The sequence below is a fragment of the Leguminivora glycinivorella genome, chromosome 1, assembly GCF_023078275.1.
Source record: "Leguminivora glycinivorella isolate SPB_JAAS2020 chromosome 1, LegGlyc_1.1, whole genome shotgun sequence".
Lineage (NCBI taxonomy): Eukaryota > Metazoa > Arthropoda > Insecta > Lepidoptera > Tortricidae > Leguminivora > Leguminivora glycinivorella.
This window is the reverse complement of record NC_062971.1, coordinates 26,282,349-26,309,626: the sequence shown is the minus strand read 5'-3', so window position 1 is coordinate 26,309,626 and position 27,278 is coordinate 26,282,349. Positions and strand designations below refer to the sequence as shown.

The window sequence follows — 27,278 nt, the reverse complement described above, 5'->3', positions numbered from 1 at the left end:
TAGGAAAATTTGCAATAAGTAAGCTTCTATGGCAAGTTCGGTTCAGTTTAGGTTACCAAAGTAGACCATTGGAGCACCTTGAGTTATACAACACACGCGGCCGAGGATCGTAATCGGGTGGCCCCGCTTTCTTTGCAGGTTTGTTGATAAACATGCGTGCCTACTTTTAGGGTTGCCAACTCTGTATAAAAATAAACAAAATTAATTTTAAAAACAAAATTGTTGTTTTATCAGATCAAATTAACAAAAACAAGGTTGAATAAATGTACACAAGCATTGAAATTTAAAAAAAGTCTAGGTACACAACAACCTATTAGAAGATGAAATTAATAGTCTGCTTATATTATTATTTTTACATTGTAATACTATTTTTAGAAATCAGTAGGCGAAGTTAATAGTTGTTCGCTTCTAGTCTATATTAACTTTTTCACTCGTTAATCAATGAATATAGGTAGGTATGTATAGTATAGCGGCTGCCTAATAAACGGACCGCTAAAGCAAAGCGCAATAAGTACATTTCAGATAGATGGACTGTTTTTGTGTAGGTATTTTTTTTAAATGAGTGGTGTAAGCCTGTTTGTAACTACAAAAACAAGACGTGGAAAAAGTAAAACGTTACAGTAGTGTCTGTAGGTAAGACATTAATACTATTGTCTGGCATCCCTGGACTGACACGCAGTTAAAGACTGGTTTATTTAACCGGCTATCTTACACTTCAAATTAAACAAACGAACCTGCACGTATTTATTCATGCATGCCTTGTAATGTAATCTTTGTTCCCTTACACTAATCGGGAAGAACGTTGGAAGTTAGATGAAATTAAATGAAGCACGAACTTTCCCTATAAATAAATAAATAAATAAATAATAAATAAATATTATTGGACATTCTTACACAGATTGACTGAGGCCCACGGTAAGCTCAAGAAGGCTTGTGTTGTGGGTACTCAGACAACGATATATATAATATATAAATACTTACATACATAGAAAACATCCATGACTCAGGAACAAATATCTGTGCTCATCACACAAATAAATGCCCTTACCGGGATTCAAACCCGGGACCGCGGCGCAGCAGGCAGGGTCACTACTGAATGCGCCAGACCGGTCGTCAAAGTAAGTTATAAGTTAATTATATCACGATTCAGATGTGAACTAGGACTCTTTATAGATTACACATTTTAAACAATCGTCCACTTTGAACTGCGAGTTGAAAATGACTCGAAAAAGGATCGCTTTATAGACTGAAAAATTTTAAACACGCGCAACAATAATTTAACAGATATTTTAAACATAATTAATTGATTCAGGCAATTTTAAAATTCGAGTTTACCTATCCGTTCCCTTATCATCATCTTCCTTGCGTTATCCCAGATTCGAGCTGCTCATGGGAGCCTGGAGCCTGGGGTACGCTTTGACAACCCGCTATCCGTTCCCTTATGAAAAGTCTGTTTTCATGTAGAGAATCAAGCCGGGCAGCAGGCTGTATTACGGATGTTACATTACATAAAACATTATTAAATTAGTAAGCGAGAGATTTCAACAAGAAACTAACGACGTAGAAAAAGTTAACTTGGCTATTTTGTGCTTAGGTTTTCGTACGAATCTCGAGAATTTTATATCCATGAAGTCCCAGCTACTTGAACGATTTAAGGAAATCTTGGCATAGCAATAACATTGCAACAATATTGACAAGATGTTGGACTAAATAAGGCGCCGAATCAGGCCTACAGGTCTTATTGTTATTTCTCTAATTAGGTACCTACGTCAGAAAATTCGCTTACAACAACAATAAAACTTATAACTTAATAAAAGTGGGTAAGGTACAGCGGGGCAATTGGAACTAATAATCCATTTTTTCCATTATTACACTAGTTATGATGTTGAGTTCTACATGTATCCACTGAACACGCCTACCATATATAACTGGAGGACACTCTATTTAAGAATGCAAACATTGTAAAACATCGAAAAAATGGACCAGTTACATTTGTCCCCCAGTCGAGATTTGCCCCGCTGTACCTTACACGAAACTACCGACTGTATCGTTTTGCCATTAAGACACTAGACCTAACCAACGTTTTAATTATTTCTGAACGTCTAGAGCGGAAGAGACAATTGCCAATACAAACACACAGGTAGACTGGAACTGTCCAAGGCCATTTGTTTTAATTACAATCTTATGAAACGCATTTTCTAGTTATTATTCGCTCTATTGGTGCTTTAGCGTGAACCCACTTGGGATACATCACTCACGCAATACGTTTCTCATGTGATAAGTTATAATTATTATCAAGTTTTGAAAGCTAAAACGTTTTGGAACGAATTTAATATAACTAGCTAATTCTTTGCGGCTTTTGACGTCGGGGATTTAGCTTCAAGATATAATATATATACTGATCTGATACCTACCTACTGAAACCCTGTGCGTAAAAAACTAAATGATTTGAATGAACCCGTAATATTGTTTTCCCCTCACTAGCTCGGAAACACGTGTTTTGTCCTTTAATACCAGCGGGTAAGAACGCATTTTATCCACTAGTGGGTATGTGGCGCAAAAAAATGTGTGATATACTCAAGATTGGTAACAATTAACCAAAAAAGCTAAACAGTCCGACATAGATTATTTCATTGTTATTCAGATTCTCAAATTTCGTTCCGATTGATTAAGTTTTGAAGGAGGAAATAGTCGAGAGCGGAACCTCGATTTTAAAGATTTTTTTGAAATATCTTTTGACTGAGTTGTTCTTAATGGACAATTTTTTTCGATAAATCTAGTTAATAACACTTGTATATTTGACTAAAATTCCCATGTTGAAAGGGGGGCTCCTTTCCATTTTAGCATTTTCGCTACCGTATCCTCTTAATCAGTAGATTAAACAAAACCCCCGCCGCGTCTGTTTGTATGATCGCGATAAACTTTAAAAAGTACTAAATAGGCTTTCATTATCACCTACTACGAGTATGAATATACTGATTGAGGAAGGTTTATATAATTTATATAAGTAACCTATACAAAGCCGGAACGGGTCGCTCAACTCTGAACTCATTAGAAAAGTAGCTTAATTTGTTTTTCGACATAGTAACCAGCGCCGGCCCGTGCACTCGATCAGGGTAGAGCGAGTTTGAGTTTCGGCGCCCTTGGGATGAAGTTTCTCTATGTAGGAAAATTAATCGCGAGCGTAGCGAGCGCGAAATTTTTTTTCATAGTAATGCCATGCCGTAAGCGCTGGTGGTCTAGCGGTAAGAGCGTGTGACTTTCGATCCGGAGGTCGCGGGTTCGAACCCGGCTCGTACCAATGAGTTTTTCTGAACTAATTTGATATTTGCCAGTCACTTTTCGGTGAAGGAAAACATCGTGAGGAAACCGGACTAATTCCAATAAGGCCTAGATACCCTTCGGGTTGGAAGGTCAGATGGCAGTCGCTTTCGTATAAAACTAGTGCCTACGCCAAATCTTGGGATTAGTTGTCAATGCGGACCCCAGGCTTCCATGAGCCGTGGCAAATGCCGGGATAACGTAAGGAGGATGATGATGCCGTAATTTGAAGATTAACGCAATACAGAATTTATGGATTTCATCATATAGAGTACGAAAGGGACAAATGGTTGAACAGGTTGAACTTTCGTAGTCGCTACCTAGTATAGTTACGTGTGGCTGAACGTGGATATCATGTTCATAAAATAACAAACAAAATGGAGCACTATAGTGGCCAAGTCAGGAAAGCAGATTCGGAATTTGTCCTAACTAAAATAGAAGAAAATTATGAATTATAAGCGCGAGCGCGAATTTTTTTCCTATTGACCTGATTTATTAAGACAACCCGCCAGCGGGGAATCCGCGACCTTTCAAGCTTTTATCGTCTGCAGAGCTGCGGTCTTTGACATATTTTGGGGCATTTTGACTTCACAGGGCGCCTAATATGTTCGGGAACATACTTTTAGGCCTTATATTTCGCCATCACTATTATTTTTATAATACTAAGAGTTAATTAAGAGATTAACTGCGGACTCAATCGTCACCGTTGGGATGCCCATTTCGGTATTTTGCCACTAAGTGATCTGAGTGCTTTGAAGTTCGCTCACCATCTGCTGTGACTCACAAAATTGCGCCTCTCTGAGACGTTTTGCGCCTTTGGCTTTATGAGGAACTCCGCTTTAGACTATCGGGTAGACTCATATGGCCCTGATAGTAACATATCACAAAGATACCGCCTTAAATTATATTTACCATATCATTGATGGTAAATATTAGATCCAAATAACTTTGAGAAATTCAACGAGAGAAGATCTTGAATACTTAAAGGAAGACCCCTGCCAAAGGCGTGGTGCAGCCTTAAGCAGGTAGGTTAAGTTATAGTCCCGAAAAGTCAGTGAATCCAAAGAAGGCATGCGAACAGGTAGGACGAGTTGTTGGCAATCGAATGCCTACAAGTAAACTTTAACGTATTGGTTAATATGTACCTACGTGAAGTCTTGTTTAGTAAATAAATCCTTTATCTTGTTTTTGCAGATTATCGAGGCGCGATTATTATTTGCGTTATAAGTATAAAGTTACAAATTATAGGTAGACACGGCACGCGGCCAATGAATTTTAGTTTATGACATTACTATGATTACTTCAAAAATGATTTAAGTTAATAGGTTTTTACCGTTTATTTTATTACTTAATCGCTACATTTCTAGACCTACCTAAAATATTGTAAATTAGCCAAATAAGTCCTAAAACTTTGATATGGGAGTGGTATGGAATGGAAGTAACTGTCGACTAACTCCCTACAAAAATGAAAAGCACAGAGCCGCCAGACCTTCCTCATTTTCTTTGGGACAATGTAGAGTTCATATCGATACTATCCATGTTTAATGTCTGCATATGAGCTAGTTCCGCCCGACGGCCATTTTTTTGCTAAAAGATTTTTTCAAAAAACACTGACTTAAATTCTCAAGGCTGATTTTGATATGTGTTAGAAAATACAGTTAAAACTGACAATCATCATTTGCTGATAAATTTCACCGTCCGATAGGTCGGTAGGGACAGGCAGATTTAACATCCTACAAATGATATGGGCCACGACCTGAAATATACGTACCGTCGACAACAAAACAAAGAGATGTATACACTTTTTCATCTTATTACAATGCAATAAGGTGAAAAAATGGATACATCTCTTTGTAGTCGACTGTACATACTTATATTTAATATAATTACTAATTTTCTAGTTTAGTTAAATAGTACAATAACAAACTTTGACGATACGTAATTGCTGCACTACATCTACATTACAGAATCATTACATATTTACTTGTAAGTAGACCAAGCTTACGACATTAAGCTATCTAATTGACATAATGTTTTGTCTAGCCAGACTAGAATATAAGCATGAGGTGTAACTTGATCTAGTTCGTAACAACCACACGTCATGAGAGGTCAGTATAAGCTGATGTGCGCATGAAAAGTGGTCTGTGACAGCCCTGACCGTCGCGCCGCGAGTGCCCAATAGCCTCAATCCATATTAAACTTAGGTTAACTGTTATCAATCATTTATTGTCTTCGTAATCGAACACACCTGTAGCTCTTACAAAATTATAGGGCCATTAGCGTAAAGTAAGTATCTAAAGTTAGATTGATCTTGACCACTCTTGACAGAGCAGACTTGTGAAAACTTTTTCCTACTTACCTTTAAACCTAAGAGCAATAAAAGTTGGTATATCATATAATAAATAAAATATAAATAAATATTATAGGACATTCTTACACAGATTGACTGAGTCCCACGGTAAGCTCAAGAAGACTTGTGTTGCCGGTACTCAGATAACGATATATATATATACAAATCTTATACTTTTAAACGAGCAATTCTTGTATATTTATTTATTTATTTATTTATTTATATATATATTTATTTACACTGACGATCTCGGAAACCGCTCTAACGATTTCGCAGAAATTTGTTATGTGGGGGTTTTGGGGGTGAAAAATCGGTCTAACTTATCCTTAGGTCCCGGAAAACGCGAATTTTCGAGTTTTCATGCGTTTTTCTTCGCGCGCCATCTCGTGTGCAGTAGTTGTACTGTTAAGACAGAATTCTTTCGGTCGATGTAAGTACTATTTATTGCAAACACTAGAAACATCAAGGCTAAAACGAATAGAAAATACACTATTTGAGTTTTTGTGGCGAAATGCGCGCCATCTCGTGTGGAGTAGTTGTGTTGTTAAGGCTGAGAATTCTTTCGCTCGATGTAGGTACTATTCATTTTTGAACTAGATGGCGACACATGTCAAGGATACAAAACAGAACCGAGCGGTTGCCCAGATATTACTTAATTATGTATAGAAAACATCCATGACTCAGGAACATTACCTGTGCTCATCACACAAATAAACGCCCTTACCGGGATTCGATCCCGGGACCGCGGCGTAGCAAGCAGGGTCACTACGCGCTAGGCCAGACCGGTCGTCAAATCATACCGACCGGTAGTCATATAAGACTCATATTTAATTGACAAAAGCAATGTACAAGTAGAAGTGATGTAGGTCCCTGACTTCTGAGCTAGGTAAAAACCTGTGTTACAGAAATCAGTGTCCTCTCCTAGAGTTAGTATATGTTTTCACTTCATAACTATTTACCATTTTTTTACAATACAATTTACATACTTTATATATTTAAAAGTAACTAAATAGGCACAACAAATTGCGTTTTCAGTAATTTTAATATCTAGAGATGGAAACGAGGACTATGTTTATATGAATAGGCGAACCTTGCAGATGCTGGACTTTCGTCTTAAGTTATTCTTATGTATACTATGCCACCAAGTGCAACTGGGCGATTCGATGTCTCGTATACCTGAGATGATACACGTTACAGCACAAACTCCGAAGGGGCATTTTCATTATTTGGGACCCCCAATTAGCGTAAATTGTTAACAAAAATTATTTCACTGTCAGTTTTGTGACGATAATTAAGCATGAAATTTCAATAAAAATATTGTTTTTGTGTTAGTTACATAAACTTTAAGCGATAATCTACACTGAGAATGTGAAAAAATTGTATGCTTAATTGTCGTCACAAAACTGACAGCGAGTTAATTGTTGTTAACAACTTACGCTAATTGGGGGGACCCAAATTCTGAAAATGCCCTAAGACATAATGCCCACTTATCAGGAATGTGTGTTAAAGAACCCGCTTAACTTGGTCATAACGGCTCTACCTCATCAAGATTAGTAAGGGAACTGTGTGTTATTTTTTTAATTATGTATTTATCCGTAATCACCGTAATTTACTAAATCAAATGACACCTGTAGTGTAGCTCCTATAACTCTTTTAATTAAAATACCTACCTACATTTCGATTCGCTCTTATTCTTAGTAACATTTTTACGTATTGTATCTGCTAAAAATAGCTATATATAACTGGATTTTATAAATAGACGCATAAAATTGCTTCCTGCATGAGGTCAATGCTTCCTTTAGAGTCTAGACATATGTTAAGATTGACCATGTCTTAATTTTTCAGAACGCTTGATAACTTTGAAGTGGTTCCGTTGACGAAGCCTGAACTCCTGGTTAATTCGACATGCATCAACCATGCCCACCCGACCATCGTGTTCACATTCGGCTACCGAGGCAAGGTGGGCGGCCCGGCCACCACCGCCGTTCTCTCGGCCTATTTAACCACCAAGAAGAGAAACGTGATTCTTCTGGATTGGGAGAAGGAAGCTGACGTCGGGATTCTCGGACTGCCAATGACTTATGTATTTTCAGCAGTTCCGAATGCCAAAATTGTAAGTGACCGATCTATAATAAACTTGAAGTTAGAATTTTAAATCACTATTTAATAAATATCCTTTTATTGGAATGAATGATGATCATTGATCACACTTACCGATGATTTACCGAGAGAATACAAAAACGAGTCTATTTACATATAAATCGAGTAAATATAATAATCTTTCCTTGTTATTGGCCAACATAAGATTGTAGAAGAAAATTTTAATAGCCGTATAGATTTCTAGACACCGCGTTAGGTATTTCAGAATTTATAATCCAATTTATGCACGGTTAATAAAAAAAATGTTGAGAAGGATGCAATACACATAATAAAATTTTTATCAATGTCTGTCAAATAGTTTTCGAGATATGAAGCGTCAAAAAGGTTAATTTTTGACGCATTTATAAAATGTAGCGTTTTGCCAATATTTTTAGACAAGTATCTGCAAAATACTTCATGATATGATATATATTGCAATATAACATTGTATAAAATTTATTTTGCATTAGTTTTAGTGCAAATAAAGGTCAGTAAGACGAATAGTTACTTTGGTAAACAAAAAAAAATCTATAAATATAGAAGCGAAGAGTCTGGTAGATTGGTTAAGGTAAAATAGTTTACGCTAAAAGTTTTAGGTTGAAAGTGCTATCTATTCGATCTTACTTTCTTTGATATCCGTTTATCTGAAAAAATTGTCTAAGCTAACTTTGCATCGATTTGACTAATTAATTACTAATGAAGAAATAAAATACAGTAAAATTTTGAAGTTTAGTAAATTAGAAAAATAAAACAGAATTAGTTACATTTTATTTTTTCCTTTTTGAGGGTCCTGGTTCTGCATCTTGATGGCACAACTCCTGTAGTGATAGAAAGTCCACTTGAGTCGTATTTGACCACCAATTGCTGTGGAATAAACTACGGGAACGGAAAGCGCCCACGCCAATTATTAAGGTACTGGAGAAGTGGTATTCCCAGCAGAAGAACGTAGTAAGGTGGAATTCAACTCTGTCCACAGCCAGCGGGCTAAACTGTGGCGTGAGACAAGGAGGCAGAATGTCTCCGGCTCTCTTCAGCGTGTACATGGATGGGCTGTCGCAGGCTTTGACCAGTACCGAGGTTGGCTGCTCGATCAATGGGCAAATGATAAATCACATCGCATATGCAGACGATATGGTCCTACTAGCACCATCTGTGGGAGCTATGCGTAAGTTACTTGCAGAATGCGAGAGATACGCCAGCCAGCATAACATGAGATAAAATCCGGACAAGTCTGAATTTATGCTCATGGAGGCAGCACATATGCCCACACATGTACCACCTATTTTGCTTGATGGAGTTCAATTGCGGAGAATACACGAAGTCAAATATCTTGGCCACATCTTGTTGTCCAGTTTAAAAGACCAGGAGGACATAGAAAGGCAGAGGCGAGCCACCGCAGTAAGGGCAAACATGTTGGCTAGAAGATTCGCCAAATATAGTGACAGCGTAAAAAGACAGCTGTTCCTCAGTTTTTGTACAAGCGTGTATACTGTCGAGTTATGGTCCGACTACACCTGCGCGGCGGTGAGAGACCTGCGCGTGCAATACAATACATACTATGTACTGATATTTCGTTAAACGGAGAATACTATGATTCGGGCACGTCCACGACAACGCTCGTGAGATTGCATCGATGTTATTGACCCTCAGTGATATGCTTTAAAAACCAGTCCGTACAAGAACAATTTCGGAACAATCTGATTCAATTAATGAGGGTTTTCTACTCGTAATTTTTTTTTTCCGCCCAGCGGCGATCCTGAGGTCTTTCTAACCGTAAACTTAACTTACTATTAAATAACCAGTTTGATAGCCTGTATTTCGGCAATGTTTTATACAATACCTACGTTACATGTAACGTGTAAGTACAACAGGTTCTGCAATTTATTTATTGTCGAGCAGGTTGGTGACGACTTGGGAGAGGCCCTCACAATGCTGGCGCGAGCCGGGATGAACACTACACGGCTGCACCTCCTGGGACACTCGCTGGGTGCCCACGTGATGGGGTACGCCGGCAGGCGGGCCAGAGAAAACGGCCATGTCGTTGCACGGTAATCAAATCACATAATTCACTTGACTCATGAACGTAACTCATTGTTATTCAAAGCAGCGGTTTATTTCAAGACTGAACAAAACAGTTTTCATCACATATTTGCCGATAAAATGCTAATGATTATTTTATTTTAAGACTGTTTTCTTGTCACGCGTAAACAATCTTGAGTTGCAGTCATTGTCCTTGCTATTTTAAGGTTACATATATGTAAAACGTGAAGTTTTTTCCGGAATACTAACAAGTAACAACCTAAGCGGGTAGAGACCGTGCCTGCTAAGCCGCGGTCCCGGGTTCGAATCCCTGTAAGGGCATTTATTTGTGTGATGACTGATGAGCACAGGTATAATGTTCCTGAGTAATGGATGTTTTCTATGAATATTTATAAGTATTTTGTATATTATGTATATCGTGTTGCCTGTGTGGTGACGGGTTAAGAATTTCACCACCCCCTTTCTTCCCGTGGGTGTCGTAGAAGGCGACTATGGGATATGGGTTAAATTGTGGCGTAGGCGACAGGCTGGCAACCTGTCACTGCAATGTCACAATTTCGTTTTCTTTCAACCCCTTATTTGCCAAGAGTGGCAGTGAAGATTTAGTAGTTTCATGTGTTCTGCCTACCCCTTTATGGGATACAGGCGTGATTGTATGTATGTATGTATATCGTTGTCTGAGTACCCACATCACAAGCCTTCTTGAGCTTACCGTGGGGCTCAGTCAATCTGTGTAAGAATGTCCTATAATATTTATTTTTTATTTATTTATTCAAATTTCTTATCTGCCACGTAAGAAAGAATTATACCGATAGGCTATCAATGAAGTGAATGTGCTTAGGTACCTATCTACAACTTAAAAATACAAATTGCTTAACTTTTTCCACACCACGTACATACGTACTCGTACCTGTATATTGGCACCGTAAATCCAACGCCAAAGACGAATTACTACGTCATAGACCACAGAGCAGCAAAGACTGCAATGCATAGAAATAAAGTGCAATTTGAGTTTTTAAAACTTCGGTGACCTAGCGTCTGAGCGACAGCGTTTGACATGGCATCAAAAAGGTTAAAACCTTCACAAAGTGTTTCGTCCAGGTTTTCTATTAAGACTTAGGTACTTTAGCTAATGACGTGATAATTATTTTTTCACCACACCAACTGGTAAAGGCTTACTTTGCTATTCGAAAACAGATAGCAAGATTGCATTTAATCCACAAGAGTGCAAAGTAATTTCATACAAATTTTAACTTGATGTCTTAAGCTGGCTGGTAGAATTTTACCTATAAATGATGATTTTGAATCATAAATATTGATGGATTGGATTTAGTTTGATGTTTTATAGTCAGTACCTATTTTGTTCGTGTTGGTCGGTGGCAAATTTTGTTTAACCTTTGTGCCTTGAAACCCTCGCAACGCTCAAAACTCCACTTTTTGAACCACTCGTTACCCTCGCGGTTCAATATTGGAATCTTTTGCTTGCTCGGGTATCAATATTGGCACGTGCAGTTAAATAACAACTTTGCCCCCTTGTAAAACAAATAACTATAAGAGCACAGAAAGGGTAAGCTATTTGCCTTATAATATAAGGTCAGCTATATCAAATTAGAAGGAAAAAACCTCACCCCGCCGATCTAATTAGACGGAAAATAACTCACCCCGCCGATCTAATTAGACGGAAAATAACTCACCCCGCCGATCTCTGATAATGATGTATTGTAAAAGCACTTGTCGTATCCAGCATCACAGGTTTAGACCCAGCACGGGCGCTGTTCGAGGGCTCGCTGGGCGTGCGGGCCGGGCTGGACCGCAAGTGCGCGCGCTTCGTGGACATCATCCACAGCGACCCGGGCGGGTACGGCACCACCGCCTCCACCGGCACCGTGGACTTCTGGCCCAACTACGCGGGCAGCGGCGGCACGCAGCCCGGCTGTCCTAATGGCGACTTTGATATGTTCACACCCGAAGGTAATACTACTACGACTCGTATGGACTAAGAGCCCAGGTGCCGTAGCCGAATGGCATTTCTGCGACGCGAAACGAAAACGAAACGCCGCAAAAGGTAGTCTGGCTCTGTCATTCGGCTACGCACCCTAAGCCGCCAGACCTTCCTCATTTTCTCAAGGATGAAACTTTGGGATTATGTAGTTTGTATCGACGTTTAATGTCTGGATATTACCTAGTTCGGCTCATCGGCCAGTTCTTTGCTAAAAGATTTAAAAAAAAACACTAACTTTCCTTAAATTCTCAAGGCTGATTTTTATGTATGTGTTAGATAATACTGTTCGTCATCATAATCATCATTTCCTAACCATTTGCGCCGGCCGTAGCTTGATAATTTAGGGTAAGTTAGAGAACTTTCAAGCGTCTGGTAAAAGTACGGCCGGCGGAAATGGTCAGGAATTGATGATTATCAAATCCTTACAGCCTTTTCTATTACATATATAAAAATCAGCCTTGAGAATTTAAGGAAAGTTAGTCTTTAAAATAATTTTTAAGAAAAAAAAACCGTCGCCTTTCGGGTTCTGGTGAAAGCTACTTGCGAATGTTGGATTATGTAGAAATGTGTAAGTATTTTTTAAAACTGCTTTTAATGCTTTAATTATTAGATGGCAACACAAATGAATATACGTATAACGTTAAGGTTTGAGGAGTTTCCTCAATTCCTCATGAATCCGATTATATTATAAGAAATCGAAGCTTGACAAACTTTGACTTCAAAACTTATGCTTAACAAACATAACTAAATAAATGTCACTGTTCTGAACTTAAATGCATGCTTTTCTTACAAAAATACCAAAGTCACTATGAGTGTGCCGTTCTGGTTTGAGGAGTTTGGTTCTGGCCATCATCAGCAGTTCCACTGCACCAAATGTCACTGTTCTGGACGAAAGTGCATGCTGTTCTTATAAAAATACCAAAGTCACTATAAGCGTGCCGTTCAGTTTTCTGGAGTTCGGTTCTGACCATCATCAGAAATTCCACTGCACCAAATGTCACTGTTCTGGACGAAAGTGCATGCTGTTCTTATAAAAATGGCAAAGTCACTATAAGCGTGCCGTTCAGATTTGAGGAGTTTGGTTCTGGCCATCATCAGCAGTTCCACTGCACCAAATGTCACTGTTCTGGACGAAAGTGCATGCTGTTCTTATAAAAATACCAAAGTCACTATAAGCGTGCCGTTCAGATTTGAGGAGTTCGGTTCTGACCATCATCAGAAATTCCACTGCACCAAATGTCACTGTTCTGGACGAAAGTGCATGCTGTTCGTATAAAAATACCAAAGTCACTATAAGCGTGCCGTTCAGATTTGAAGAGTTCCGTTCTGGCCATCATCAGCAGTTCCACTGCACCAAATGTCACTGTTCCGTACCTAAATGCATGCTGTTCCTTTAAAAACACAAAAATCACCATATGTATGCCTTTCAGATTTGAGGAGTTCCCTCGATTTCTCCAGGATCCCATCATCAGAACTGGGTTCTGAGAAAAATGGGACCAATCTGTATGCATATACATTCAATCAAAAAAAAATTTTTCAAAATCGGTCCAGTAACGACGGAGATATCGAGGAACAAACATAAAAAATAAAAAAAAAATAAAAAAAAAAAACATACAGACGACTTGATAACCGTCCTTCTTGAGATATGAGGCGACGGTTAAAAACCTTATAGCAAAAAAATGGCGAACGGGCCGAACTATGTGATATGCAGACATTAAACGTCGATATTAACTCTACATTCTCTCAAAGTTTCATCCTTGAGAAAATGAGGAAGGTCTAGTCGGCTCTGGGCTCTTAGTCCAGTCGATAGGTATACGAATATATGTTTCATCGACGACAAAGTAATATGATCATTAGTTATATTGTGATCATCACCAAATAGTCCGTTGCTTCTGGAAAGTTATGTATGAAAATGTTGGCATAATTAATGGAAGATTTTTTTTGATTGGGATATGTACATTACAGGCCGAAGTTATTTTTCATCAACCCTCCCCATCCCTCCCCCCTCTGCGTCACCCCTCTTCCCCCCCTTAAATAGCCGAAAATGCGGTTTTTCGCGATTTCTGACAAAACCGTTGTAGATACAGAAAAAGCGTGTAGGAAAAAAGTTATCCTTGATAAATTTACTACAAATCGTTCATTGACACTTTGGTTCTAGCACTTATAGGTTTCGCGTGATCCATCACGAAAGTTGGTCCTTTACTGCAATTTTCTTTAGTGAATGTTAAGTTACTCCTAGCGACTACTACCGTGAAAATATTACGTCTTAAATAGTTACTGGAATTCCAAGACATCTTGGAAATTCCACCCATGGTAGTGATTTTTCCCCCTTAATTTTATTTTAGTCATGAGTTACAATATTTTAGTTATATCAAACAAATTTCGACGATTTCGTATGCATTTTGGGCGAAAACTTAACATTCACTAAAGAAGATTGCATCAAAGGACCAACTTTCGTGACGGATCACGCGTAAACTATAAGTGCTAGATCCAAAGTGTTAATGAATGATTTGTAGTAAATTTATTAAGGATTACTTCGTTCCTACGCGCTTTTTCTGTATCTTCAACAGTTTTGTCAGAAATCGAGAAAAATCGCATTTTCGGACCTTTAAGGGAGGGTAGAGGGGTGACGCAGAGGAGGGAGGAGTGGGGAGGGTTGATGAAAAATAACTTCGGTCTATAACGTACATATTTAAAAAAACCTTCCATTAATTATGCCGTAATTTTAGCTAATTTCCACCTGCTAAGTTTTAACTTAAGATGCACGATTCAGAGTATTAGGGCCATTTTTTTCAAAGTTGTCCACCCCACTTTTTTTGTAACATGGGTATATTTTACGCGATTTATACTCAGAATCACGAGGTCTTTCGATCCTGATAGGAGAAAAAAAGTGTCCCAAGATTTCCATACATATTTCAGACCTTCCATTCCGTTACCGCCATACAAAATGTATGAAAAAATGGTAACGGAATGGGAAAAAAACCCTGGGACACTTTTTTTCTCCTATTAGGATTGAAAGAGCTCTCGATTCTGAGGGGAAACCACATAAAAATTTCCAAATCCAAAAAAAAAAAGTGGGGTGGACAACTTTGAAAAAATGGCCCATTATCTTCAATAACTCGAAAAAATCGATTAAGATGTAAATGTGTAGGTGCGCCGGTAAATATACATATTATACATAAAAATTAGGAAATAAAGAAAACATGGATCAAGGGTCAACTATCCTAGAAATACTTTTTTGCGAGTTACGACATGATACATGTTCCGAGTAGGTAAATTCGTTATAAACTTATACAGGGTGTAAACCTAATACGGGCGAACCTCTTAACGGTGGTGAGTATAGGACATAAACAATGGAATTAGATAACTTTTACTTAAAATTGAAATATTTTTTTTATCCATACAAATTAATTCGGCCCGCAACGTAATGCAAACACACTCGCGTTAAACGCTCGTTGACAGTTGTCATTGATTGTCATCGCAACCACGTTTACAGTACATTGCTGCTGGGAAATTTTTCAAAAATTAATTATAGGCTGAAACTTAAGAGTAACTCAAAAACACCTCTTAATTAATGATAACAATATTGAATTATATGCCTGGTTTCATTTATCGCCCTTATTACGTTTACGCACTGTATAACACTATATTATTTAATAATTGCAGAGCTGCTTATCGCCGTCCCTGTACTTTGAAGATATGTACACAGATATAGGCAAAACGAGAGCCAATTCCATTGCAACACATTGAAAGACACTTGTAATAACTAAACCCTTTAATGGGCAACGCCAACGTAATTGCAGTCATTCATAAAATGGAAACACATCAAAATTGATAGATTTACTGTTCGAAATTATTGTTTCATCAGAAACATACTAAAGAGGTAAAATTTATCATTATCATAATATCATAATCGTGAACAAACGATTAGATCAAATCACGCAAGATGAAACTGCAATTATAAGCTTACTCCAACAGATATCTAATAAAATTCAGGTAGTTATATACGTAGTAGAGGCCTGTAATGTCAGTGACGATATAGGTATAGTAAATACATTTCCAGTTATAGTAGTTAAGATAGTATTTAGGTATTCCAGTATCCATTGATTACTAGCAATTTAATGAATTCAAAGCTTTTGCATTCCTGACTTATTAATAACCATAATTTAATATGCAACAGGGAGGTAGCTATACGTAGTTATTGAGAAAATTATCAAGTAGCCCATGAGACCCGTTTCCGTATCAGTTTATATTTCTTAATACAGCTGTGAATTTCTTACTATTTGATAAACCGTTCCATTTATAAGAAAAAAAATCGAACTAAAAATCTACCTAAAATTGGCGACGTGAATGTTTCTCTTTCCTGTGAAGTCACAGAAAAGTCTTTATCTAGTTAATACCTACGCAAATTACACAATTGTATAAAATTATTTTATGTCCAAGCAATAACTTAGTCACGTATGAATACCAACAACAACCGTAAACCTGTGATAAGAAAAGTACTGATTCATGTTTCCATATATTTAATTGACTTGACTCGATTACATGTAGTGATGTGCCATGGGAATCTCGCTTCCTCCAAAAGCATTTACCGTGTTGCACTTATTAGTTATCCAATATATCTGGTGCTTGTAACACGAGCGTAGATGTGCTCAAACCATGAGACCGAAAAGTAAAGTGTTTGAACATTTTACTACTCACACAGTGAACAATAAAGTCACGTATTGTTGTAAATACTGCAATAATGTGTATTTATTTAAAAACGCTACAAAATTCGCGTGCCATTTAGGCAAATGTCCCAAAACACCTTGTGACGTTCAGTGTTTATTTAAAAACCGTGAAAGACCTAAGTCCACCAGTGATTTTAGTGAATCGTACGGTGAATCGAGTTCTTCACCACCCGGCAGTCAAAATCGAGAGACAAGCCAAGCCTCTGCTGTGATCGATATCACAGATAGTTCAAGTACATCGATGAGCAGCATGAGCACTTCAGAAACAGTAAGTTCACAATAGAATATATACTATATATTATCAGCGCCGGCCCGTGCCGCCGATCAGGGTAGAGCGAGTTTGAGTTTCGGCGCTCTTGACAAGAAGTTTTACTATGCAAGAAAAAACGCGCGAGGAGCGTAGCGAGCGCGGAATTTTTTTCATAGTAAGTAATGCCGTCATATTTATAATACAGAATTTATGGATTTCATCATACGAAAGGGACAAAGGTTTGAACTTTCTCAGTCACACCCTAGTATAGTTACGTGGGGCTGAACGTGGATATCATGTACCTACATAAAATAACAAACAAAATGGAGTACTATAGTGGCCAATTCAGGAAAGCAGACTCGGAATGAAAACGCGAGCGCGGAATTTTTCCTAAGTAACTAAAAGAGAACTGATATAAATAGTGAGCGCGAGCGAAGCGAGCGCGAATTTTCGTCTTTGGCATATTTTGGGGTATTTTGACTTCACAGGGCGCCTATGTTCCCGACTAATACTATTATTTTTATGATGCTAAGAGTTAATTAAGAGATTAACTGCGGACTCGATCTTCACTGTCGGGATGCCCATTTTGGTATTTTGCCACTAAGTGCCCTTCGGGATCTTCGTGCGTTGAAGTTCGCTTATCTTCTCCTGTGACACACAAAGTTGCGCCTCTGAGACGTTTTGCGCCTTTGGCTTTATGAGGAACTCCGCTTTGGACTAACGGATAGACTCATATTTTTGCATTTGGATAGCTACGTATCTTTGTCGTTCGGTCGCACAACGTTCCATGTGGTTCGTCAAGGGAGAATCCTCCATTTACGGTGCCCTAGCAACAGCACCCTGAGTGTTGGTATATGTTGGGAATGTGGTGCAAATTTCCACTTAATTTGAATTACAGTTCTAGATTTTCAATAGCTGGATTCATTCCCGACTCTTCTCGCCATTTTGTGATATGTGCGCGCCTACGCAACGTATAATTTTTTTGTATGGATTTTTCCACATTCTCGATTTTGGCGCCCCCTTACGTGTAGCGCCTAGAGCGGCCGCTCCACTCGCTCTACCCTTAATCCGGCCCTGTATATTATATTGCATGACCGAAATGTCCACGACAGTGCAACACGTGGTAATTTAACTGCGTTAAAAACGAGATAATAATACAATATTCTTTATTTATTCCTTAAATTAACATTAACAGCCTAGCTAAACATGCCAATCGTACAGGAGGGTATACACATGATATATTATTATATATAAACATAATATTGTCGTTTGATGTAAATAGAATGTTACGCTATTCAGTAGTTATAAAATTAAACATCACATGTTGCACTGCCACTGTTATAAAAAAATTACCATCACGTGTTTTTCAGTACCAACATAACATGATTTCTTTTTTTGTTCAGGTTGGATAACGGTGCAATACGACAGCACAAAATAATGCCAGATCCGGCATTCATTATTTAATTTAAGTGCTAGTGCTACACCGTTACAAAAACAAACAAGGCACATAATTTACTGTGATTTTTAAATTCAACTGTGATGATATGTATTAATTTAGTGAATTAAAAAAAATATTTTTTTTTAAATTGATTCCCACATGACATATTCTCTGGCTATACATATAAGTATATGTACGATATTGCACTGAAGCAGTTATCCTGATACTACACAATTACATTTTCAGAGTTTCTTGACGATAGTAACTCTGAGTTCGCCGAATATTATCTGACCTCCGAGCAAATTCAGAACATGACACGGATGCAAAAGATGCGAACGATTACTCAGCGTAGTAAGTTCAGAATACCACAAGATAAACGGGCCAAGGGTTAGCTTTAGGAACGCTGACATAAATTTGCGGGCCGCGAGCTTAAACATGATGCAATGCCCATTGGTTGTTTTTGGGAAATGACAAATGGAATAAGAGCATATTACTATAAAATTCGGGCGCCAACTGTAATATATAATGGCGAAATTACATCGGGTAGTTTCTTGCATGCAAACAAAGTTGGTTGCCTGGAAATCATCCGATGAACTACCCCATATTATTACGCTACGCCATTGAAGTTATACTGTATGGCATGCTTTTGAGAAGGTGATGGATGTCCATTTAATTCCATCTGTATTGCTTGTGACCCTTGTTAGCCGCTGATGGTTTAATAACAGGTAAGCTCAAAGTTACTCCGTAGATGAGTGAATCAATTTCTTACTGTCCCTGCAGCCAGCAGACCTATTAAGTGTTGTAAAGGAAAAGGACTAAAGACTGTCGTAAAAATATGTCTGTTAATTAATTCGAAATAAGTGACTAAGTATATAACCGTGGCAACAAATGACAAAATGAAATTGATTCACCCAGATAGGTACCTATTATTATTTAAATATTTACTTAGCTACGCTTTTCAAAACATTGGCACTGAATGCAGACAAGCACTACGCCTAGCTAACATAATAATTATGTAGGTGTTTGTAATTTAAGTCTATGTGAAGAATAAAAGTATAAGTAGTTAAGCTTACGGACGCGAGTGCAAAAAAATCTAACTTTGGTAACCGGTATTTTAGGTAATAAGCAGTTCTGAACGTTCTGGTTGAGGAGTTAACGGAGCGGTCGGTGTTAATTACAATATTTACAATTTAATAACCATCAAGCATTCACGATTTCCTTATCTATAAGGCTCATTATTCTCACTATACGTAAGGGTATAAGTATTTAGTAATAATATCGATGGATAAGTGATAAATGATAACGTGACATTCCAGACCTGTGCAGCCACGACCGCTCCTGGCGGCTGTTCGTGGAGTCGATACAATCGCCGACGGCCTTCCCGAGCGCCTTCGCGCCGGATTTCGACACGTGGGCGAGGCACGCCCGCTCTGCTCACACCGTCTACTTGGGAGACTTGGTCAACACGCGGTGAGAGGAACCTTAGTTAACTTACACATATTTGTAGGTATCCGCAGGAATTCGAATGACACCTAATACACGATTCGTGGTTTTAGCCTAATACAGTTGCGACATGCTGACTCTAGCGAGTCTTTTATGGACGTCACGGCACGGTTTTATCTATAAATTTTATTTTCTTTTGTCTTATGTTACCCCTGACTATTGTTAAAAGTATAATGTTAAGTCGAACATCGTAGTCTGTGTAGGTACATCTACACAGACTACGGTTTGGTGACCAAACCTTGTAGGTATTAGGTAAATTGGGCCGAAAACTATCCTTGCGACGTTTAACCAAATTGGGATGATTTCTCCAATACCATTTATTTTCACGGAAGGCTCTAACCTGCATAACTTTAATGTGTACTGAACGCGGCACTAGAATAAGATTTCTTGATTATGCGACCAATCTTCAGTTTTGTAACGTCCTGCCTTTGTTTCAGTGCCTCGGGCGACTATTTCCTAACGACGGGGCCCACTTCGCCCTACAGCCTGGGGACCCGGGGCCTCATCCCCGACGACAACATGACGCGGCGGCGGCGGAGCTCCACGCTCACACGCCTGCTCAAGTACCTCAGGTGATACGTCGTTAACGCGGTGCTAACCACGCGAAGGACTGCCAATCGTATTATAGCTACATTATTTTATTAGTGATACTGAAAGTGCTATGGTGTACCCACAGTAACAACGACTTCGTTATCCGTAGTGCAAAGACACATCATATAGGTCAACACCGACCCGGTACCAAAATCGGATTTAATAATCAATTAATCGAAATGTAGTTAGTATTGAGGTCGTACAGACAGGCTATTATAAAGTACTGATATTACAGTGTGTGAGATGTTAAAAGCTTGCAGTTTCAAGTTAATAAGCCCAAAACAGCTACAATTTGTACTTTTCAAGCACCAAATATGAACGTGCTTCGTTTTTGGGTGTTTCCACAAAACAATGTTGAAAACCTTCTCACGTCCATGTCCGTTCCATCGCGTGATCATGTCACGTTTTAGTAAGATTTGTTTTCACGGACGCAGTGGAAACTACAATTTTCCGTATATTGTGAGTCTGAGCTGAACAAACCCAAAAATACCAGGAGATCTGTGAGAATCAAGTTTTTAACATATTTTCCTGAAAATACCCTTCTGCCAAATTCTCTGCTGTTTTAAGTAGGGTGTCAATTTCTTGAAACATCAGGCCCCGTAGCCGAATGGCATTTCTGCGACGCGAAACGAAAACGAAACACCGCGAAAGGTAGTCTGGCTCTTTCACGCCAATACGCAAGAGCGATAGAGATAGATATCTACGAACGTTTCGTTTCGTGAGCATTTGTGCCATTCGGCTACGTACCAGACTTCTCTTAATGTCGTAGAGCGATACTTCTTTTAAGTCAAAAGGCATGAGATGGTACGTTTACTAATTTACCAATGGACGATAATGTGTGAATGATGTTGGTAGACAACAAAATATGTAAGATGTTAGCTTATTTCTGACAATAAACTAGTTTTGTATACATATTTTGTGTAATGTTAGCGATAAAAGAACTGTATTAAAACTAAGAATAGTAATAAATACAATATAATAATTAAAACTTAGTTTTATTTCATAAATTTCACTATTTACAATATTGTACAATATACAGCTAATACTTAAGGGCTAAATACTTTTAAATATTGACAACGTAATACGATCTACATAGAAGTTTACACTTAATTAATCAATTATATTACAAGTCGAATTGCTATTACGTTACAACATCTTGTGACAAATTTACAAGCAAATAACACAAGCTTACCACATTGACGATACTAGTTAAGTTTAACTAGTGACGAGATTTTAAGATAGGTAACATACGTACAGTCGACTACAAAGAGATGTATCCACTTTTTCACCTTATTGCATTGTAATAAGGTGAAAAAGTGGATACATGTCTTTGTAGTCGACTGTACAGAAATTAACTATAGTCGTACATAAAAAGTTAGATAGTTACCTACATATTCGATGTATATTTGTGCTAAAATACATAAATAATTACAATAAATATGTTATCAATATGTTTTAGATTTAGAAACACAAGAACGATCAGGTGAACTGGTTTATTTTATGCAGTATGATTATAAAACATTTAATTTTTTAATACGTTGCTAAAATAATAATGCACGAAATTATTTTTATTACTGAAAATATTTTTGAAACAACGTTTTATGCACATGGAGGGTATCCTTAGATTCCTTATCCTTGAGGCTTGGAACGCCACATATTTACTTCAAAGAGAAAATAAATACACTTAAAACAGGGAAGCACCTATAAATTTTCACTATACATATTTCAGTATTTAATGGCGGCGGCATACGAATGGTGGGAAAACATTCAAAAGGCCGATGACCCAAGAAAGGAGAGATACACAATAATAGTAAAAGCCCATAAAAAAATATTTCTTACGATCATAGATTTTAGTGTATTATTTTATGATCCTAGCTTGATTGTCTTAAACGCACTTACTAAAACTAACGGCACGGTTCAGTATAGCAATCAATGTGCTTTGTAGGTACTGCACGCATACCTACAATAAAACACGTACGAAGATCGTAATTAATAAATGTGACTAGTACTATCAGCCAAAAAATAATTTCCTAATTTATTTTTATCTGCAGCAAACGGGTAGTAGTATATCCACGGTACATCTATACTTCTCGCGTCTAATAATATTCCCTTCGAAATGACTTAATAAAATAATGTCAGGTATGAAACATCGCCATGGGTGCTATTTTTTATTTGACTTGCGTTTTTGCACTCTAATACAGAGCATTTTTTTTTTATATAGGGTTGTTCGACAACTCATGGGTAATAAGTCAATCTGGTATGTGGTAAAACCTTCAGTATTGTTTTATGACTTTTATTTAGGGGCCCCATCATACGACACGACAGGCATAGTTTAGCCTATGGACTCCTATGAACTGCTTATGCTCATAATACTTATTATAAGTACCTAGTATGTACTGTTGTGGTCTTCTTTAAATGTCAACGTTGTCGTACTTTTGATGCTGAGATCGGATACGTCTGACCGTCTGATGCTATACATAGCATCAAATAGAACATAGTGAACTGTGGACTAACTGCTAAACTAATGTCTCGGCGGCCTGTATCACAAGTACCTGTGCTACGTGGGCGACGTGGAGTACAACCGCTTCATGGTGGAATCGATCTCGACGATGGAGCCTCGGATGTCGTGCGCCGCGCCCGATATGTTCTCGAACGTGGACGCTAGCCGCTCCAGTGCTCGAGCCTGTAACACATCTGATTAAAATAAGAGAAATTTAAATAGTGGGGGATTCTGAGTAAGTGTTGGCCAAGACTGTATATCTTTTTTTAGTTTGAAACTTGAATTCGCACGAAGCACTTTGCTCCTTCTTTTCTTATGCGCACGCCAAGGAATGAAATTGCCGGCGGCTTTATTTCCGAGCTTACATAACCCGGCAACCTTCGAATCAAGGGTGAACAGGCATCTTCTGGGCAAGCTCACTCCATCGTTGCCACGTCTTTGCCTTTGGCTAGTCTGTGGCCGAGAGCCCATTTATCTTTTACTTTTAAACAAGCACTTCTTGTATATTTATTTATTTATTTATTTATATGTACCGAGACCGACCGGGTTTTCGGGGGTGAAAAATCGATCTAGCGTAGCCTTAGATCCCGGAAAACGCGAATTTTCGAGTTTTCATGAGTTTTTCTTTCGCGTTTGTAAACGTAAAATATGGTAGTTAATTTCGCCGCGCGCGCATCGATTCCGCTTAGCTCAGTCGTACGAGGTCGGTCTAATGTACGCAGATAGATCGTAGGTGTCAGGGTTTCGAATCCCGGCCAGCAATTAAGTTTTTGTTTTTGTCTTTTTTTTTTGTTTTTGTTAAGAGTTTTTTTTTATCTAAAGACGTGATATATTAAAATAGAACCGAGCGAAGGTCGGTCGCCCAGATATTAATAAATAAAAAAGAGAAAAAACTTTATTAGCCCAGACAAGATGGGATGTAATGCGCAGAGAAATGAAACACTTACTCTATCACACTAATATGAAAAACATTATGATACAGAAACGGAATTGTTTTCCTATTTGTATTTCTTTTAGTAGCCAGAATTGTCGTCTAGGCCTTGCACCCTAGTCAAGTATACAAACATTTCAGATTTCACTATGTAGGCTACATAGTATAAAATAAAGTCGTTTCCTGCTGTCTGTCTGTCCCTATACATGTTTACATTTTTAAAACTACTCAACAGATTATGATGCGGTTTTTTAAAGAGATAGACTTATAAAGTAAACCAAGGTTTATATGTATGCGTGCGAAGCTGGGGCAATCCGCGAGTAAACTTTATAAAACTTCTTCAGAAATAATAGTACCTGTATATGCGAGGATTCTGCTAACCGCTCCATAGCCTGCGAGTTGACTAGGGTGGCATGCGCCATTTGCGACATTGCCGCTGCTTGGTCGCTCATTACTTTTACCTGGAAGCAATTTAAAGTAAATATGAAATTTGCCCTACAAAAGATATCATTAATAGTCTGAGCATAGGCATAATTTAGAAAAAACAACTCAAATAAAATTCACATCAGGGAGTGTAGATACAAGTTTCTAAAGGGTTGGCAACGCGCAAGTGACACTCCTTGAGTTGCAGGCGTCCATAGACTCCATAGGTTACGGTGACCACTTTCCATCAGGCGGACCGTATGCTTGTTTGCCACTAACATAGTATATAAAAAAAAGACTACAAAACCTAAACCTAGCAACAGTACAATTGAATTTTAGTTTATCAAGCTCTCAATTTAATAATTCATGTATGCAGAAATGGAAATACCACCGCGAGTTTATGTACTCATATGTATGTATGGAAAATACTGAAGTGTTGGAATGTAATTATAGATTATTTAAAAAATAAGGATAGCACTATTCTGAGATGGGTTTCTCATCCTCTACAGTGGTAGTGAGGTAGTTCGCATTTCAGCACCCTTTCCAATTTCCATGCATGAACAAAATAATCTAGGAAAACTTGTCAAAAAACTATTTAGAGGTTGGCAGGGGTGAGCTATTTTCATGTCTGTCATACTAGCAGGAAAATAGCTTACCCCGCCGACCTCCGATTATGAGTTACTGTATGAATCAGGGATCATGCTCGTGTACTGCTACATTCTGGCTACAGAACATTACATCAATACTTTGATAAACAATTAAGTACACTCACTAATTTCTCCATGACAGCTACTTGTCGGTCCTCATAATCTATCATGGGCTCCTCAAAAGCTAGGACAGGTTCACACTCAATGTGGTTGACGTCCATACTGTCTTCATTGTAAAAGCTGTCATCAACAAAGTGGGCCTCCTGCTTTACTGCACTGCGGGAATCTATAAGAAAAATATTGCTTTAAGAGTTGTGTAAACATTGTTTCTAATTATAAACATCCATATGGTGTATTTCTTCTACTACACTATTAAATCTCACAATTTTTATGCTTTTAAATTTGGAACTTAAAAAATTTAAAATTGGGTTACATGCATACTCATAGTAGGGGTTTTTTCTCTTTATATGGTAAATGTGAGTACGGGAATCATCCTACTTTGTTGATTGCTATAAAGCCACTTTGTCAGTTTATTCATATAATGATACAAGTAACAAAGTGGAATATTTATTATACACAATCACAAATAATGTCTGTGCTCATTATGGTAAATTCTTTTTACCAATACATAATATCAACTATTCCAAAAAATGATTTATTGAAATTACAGGTAACATTAACAACATTTGTGACAAATATTCATAGTAAAAAAACAAAAATTTACTCATTTTGTATGAGAGTAAGAAAAACTAATGATGAGATTATAAACTGTTTTTGAAACAAAAATCAAAAACATTTAGAAAAATACAAATTTACTTACTTTTCCCTACATCATGTGCAAGGAACAGGTCCCATATCTTCTTCTCGATATTGGAACACAAGCTGTTGGGATCGCCTCCACCTGAGATGACTTTATTTCTTACAGTGGATTTCTTGTCGGCCCAATACTGAAATATTTAACATTATTATCAATACAATCAAAATACTACACATATTTATTTTGTACAAATGCTTACAGTGCCAAGCACCTTATTTCTAATACAAAATCAACATAAAAAGTGTCTACTCCATATACCAGGACCTCTGGTAATAGGAGCAATAAATTAAACTGTAGAGTGTAGACTATACCCCTCAAACTGACTATTGTTTGTTAAGCAACTTTTAGAATCAACTTGTATTTTAATTTCACAAGATTAAATGTACATTTCAAATTTTGATGTTTTAAGTAAAGTCTATATAACAATGATTGCGTAAATTGATGCTAATATTAAATGCAAAAAAAATCTTCATAACTTTAAGAAGTTTCTAAAAAAAGTGTTTCTTCAATTAAGGAGTACAAATATGTGTAAAAATTATTTGATCATAAGTATTTTTTCTCCATGTGGAATATATTGGAATATTTTCTGTGTGTAGGTACACAGCTATCTTCTAAATATAATCAAGTAGTGGTGCAAGTATTAAAATAACTGCTTATTGTTTACATATTTTATAACTTCGTATCTTTACTTAATACAGTTTTGACTTACTTTAATCCATGACTTCATAGGTCTTGTAGGTCCAGTTATACCATTGACTATTCTAGTAAGTTGGAACCATAACCTCTTGCTCTCTTCCCGCCCTTCCAGTCCTCGCATTAACCCAAGAGCCAGAGTTTTATGTTTTTCCATAAAGTCTACAATCGCTACCACCTGCTCTAGGCTGGGTCGAGACTGTAAAAATAATAACATTAAAGCAACCGGTCCAAACTCCCAGAAGTATACATTTTAGATTGCTTGTTCCATGTAAAGTTTAGTAAGCATAACTTGTAGAGAACATCATTTGAAACTTTCAATTCTCGCTTTCGGAATATTTTTACTTCTCGAAATAGAAAAGTAATATTACTCACGGCTATAGAACGATCGGAGATGACGGACATGATATAAAACTTTCCAAGGAAAGTAAAACAACAATTTTATCCTGCACAATGTTTCCAACAAGTTAAATACACATGTTTAGTAACTTAAAATTAAATTCGAGTATAATCTCTTGATAAAAGTCGATAGCTAGTTGACATGACAACCATTAGTTGGGGCTTAAGCATCAACCACGCATGAACAATATGTTGTATTTTATTTTCGTTCCAATGATTTTACACGCACGTATTCAAACGAAGCGATCGTCTGTTGACAAACCGTTGTCTTTTAGTGTATTATTAATGAATGGCGATCTTTATAAGAAAAAATTGTTTGTCTGTAAAGTCGGTTTACGGACGGTAGTTTAACGTGATAACGTCAAACATTACAGTAGTATAGACAGGGGCGGTCAGAGTATAGCAAAAGGGGCCCGATTCTGGGACTTTTTCACGTTTTTTTATTTATTTATTTATTTATTTTTTAAAAATACACAAAAGTTAACAGTATTTCACCAAAGCACT

The 27,278-nt window shown here is 37.6% G+C and overlaps 2 protein-coding genes across 4 annotated transcripts in view; one reads left to right on the top strand and one right to left on the bottom strand.

Moving 5' to 3' along the window:
- Nucleotides 1–21,346, top strand: part of LOC125234901 (inactive pancreatic lipase-related protein 1-like) — a 33,657-nt gene extending 12,311 nt beyond the window's left edge. The window contains exons 3-8 of one of the 2 annotated variants that reach the window (XM_048141343.1): nt 7,517–7,784; nt 9,710–9,858; nt 11,595–11,821; nt 18,517–18,621; nt 19,587–19,740; nt 20,211–21,346. In XM_048141343.1, coding sequence (XP_047997300.1) covers nt 7,517–7,784; nt 9,710–9,858; nt 11,595–11,821; nt 18,517–18,621; nt 19,587–19,740; nt 20,211–20,349 — 1,042 coding nt within the window. In that variant the 3' untranslated portion in view covers nt 20,350–21,346. The remainder of the gene's footprint in view (nt 1–7,516; nt 7,785–9,709; nt 9,859–11,594; nt 11,822–18,516; nt 18,622–19,586; nt 19,741–20,210) is intronic. The other variant, XM_048141403.1, reaches the window with a different exon arrangement.
- Nucleotides 21,341–27,076, bottom strand: LOC125235022. 2 transcript variants are annotated; one of them, XM_048141560.1, is made up of 6 exons: nt 26,751–27,076; nt 26,392–26,574; nt 25,686–25,812; nt 24,991–25,151; nt 24,152–24,256; nt 21,341–23,058 (listed from the first exon to the last, which is right to left on the bottom strand). In XM_048141560.1, exons 1-6 carry the CDS (start codon nt 26,778–26,780, stop codon nt 23,026–23,028), a joined length of 639 nt encoding a protein of 212 aa, XP_047997517.1. In that variant the 5' UTR covers nt 26,781–27,076; the 3' UTR covers nt 21,341–23,025. The 2 variants fall into 2 exon arrangements, with proteins under 2 accessions (XP_047997517.1, XP_047997460.1); XM_048141503.1 differs by having other exon boundaries at nt 21,341–23,047; nt 26,751–27,072.
- Nucleotides 27,077–27,278: the final 202 nt, after the last annotated feature.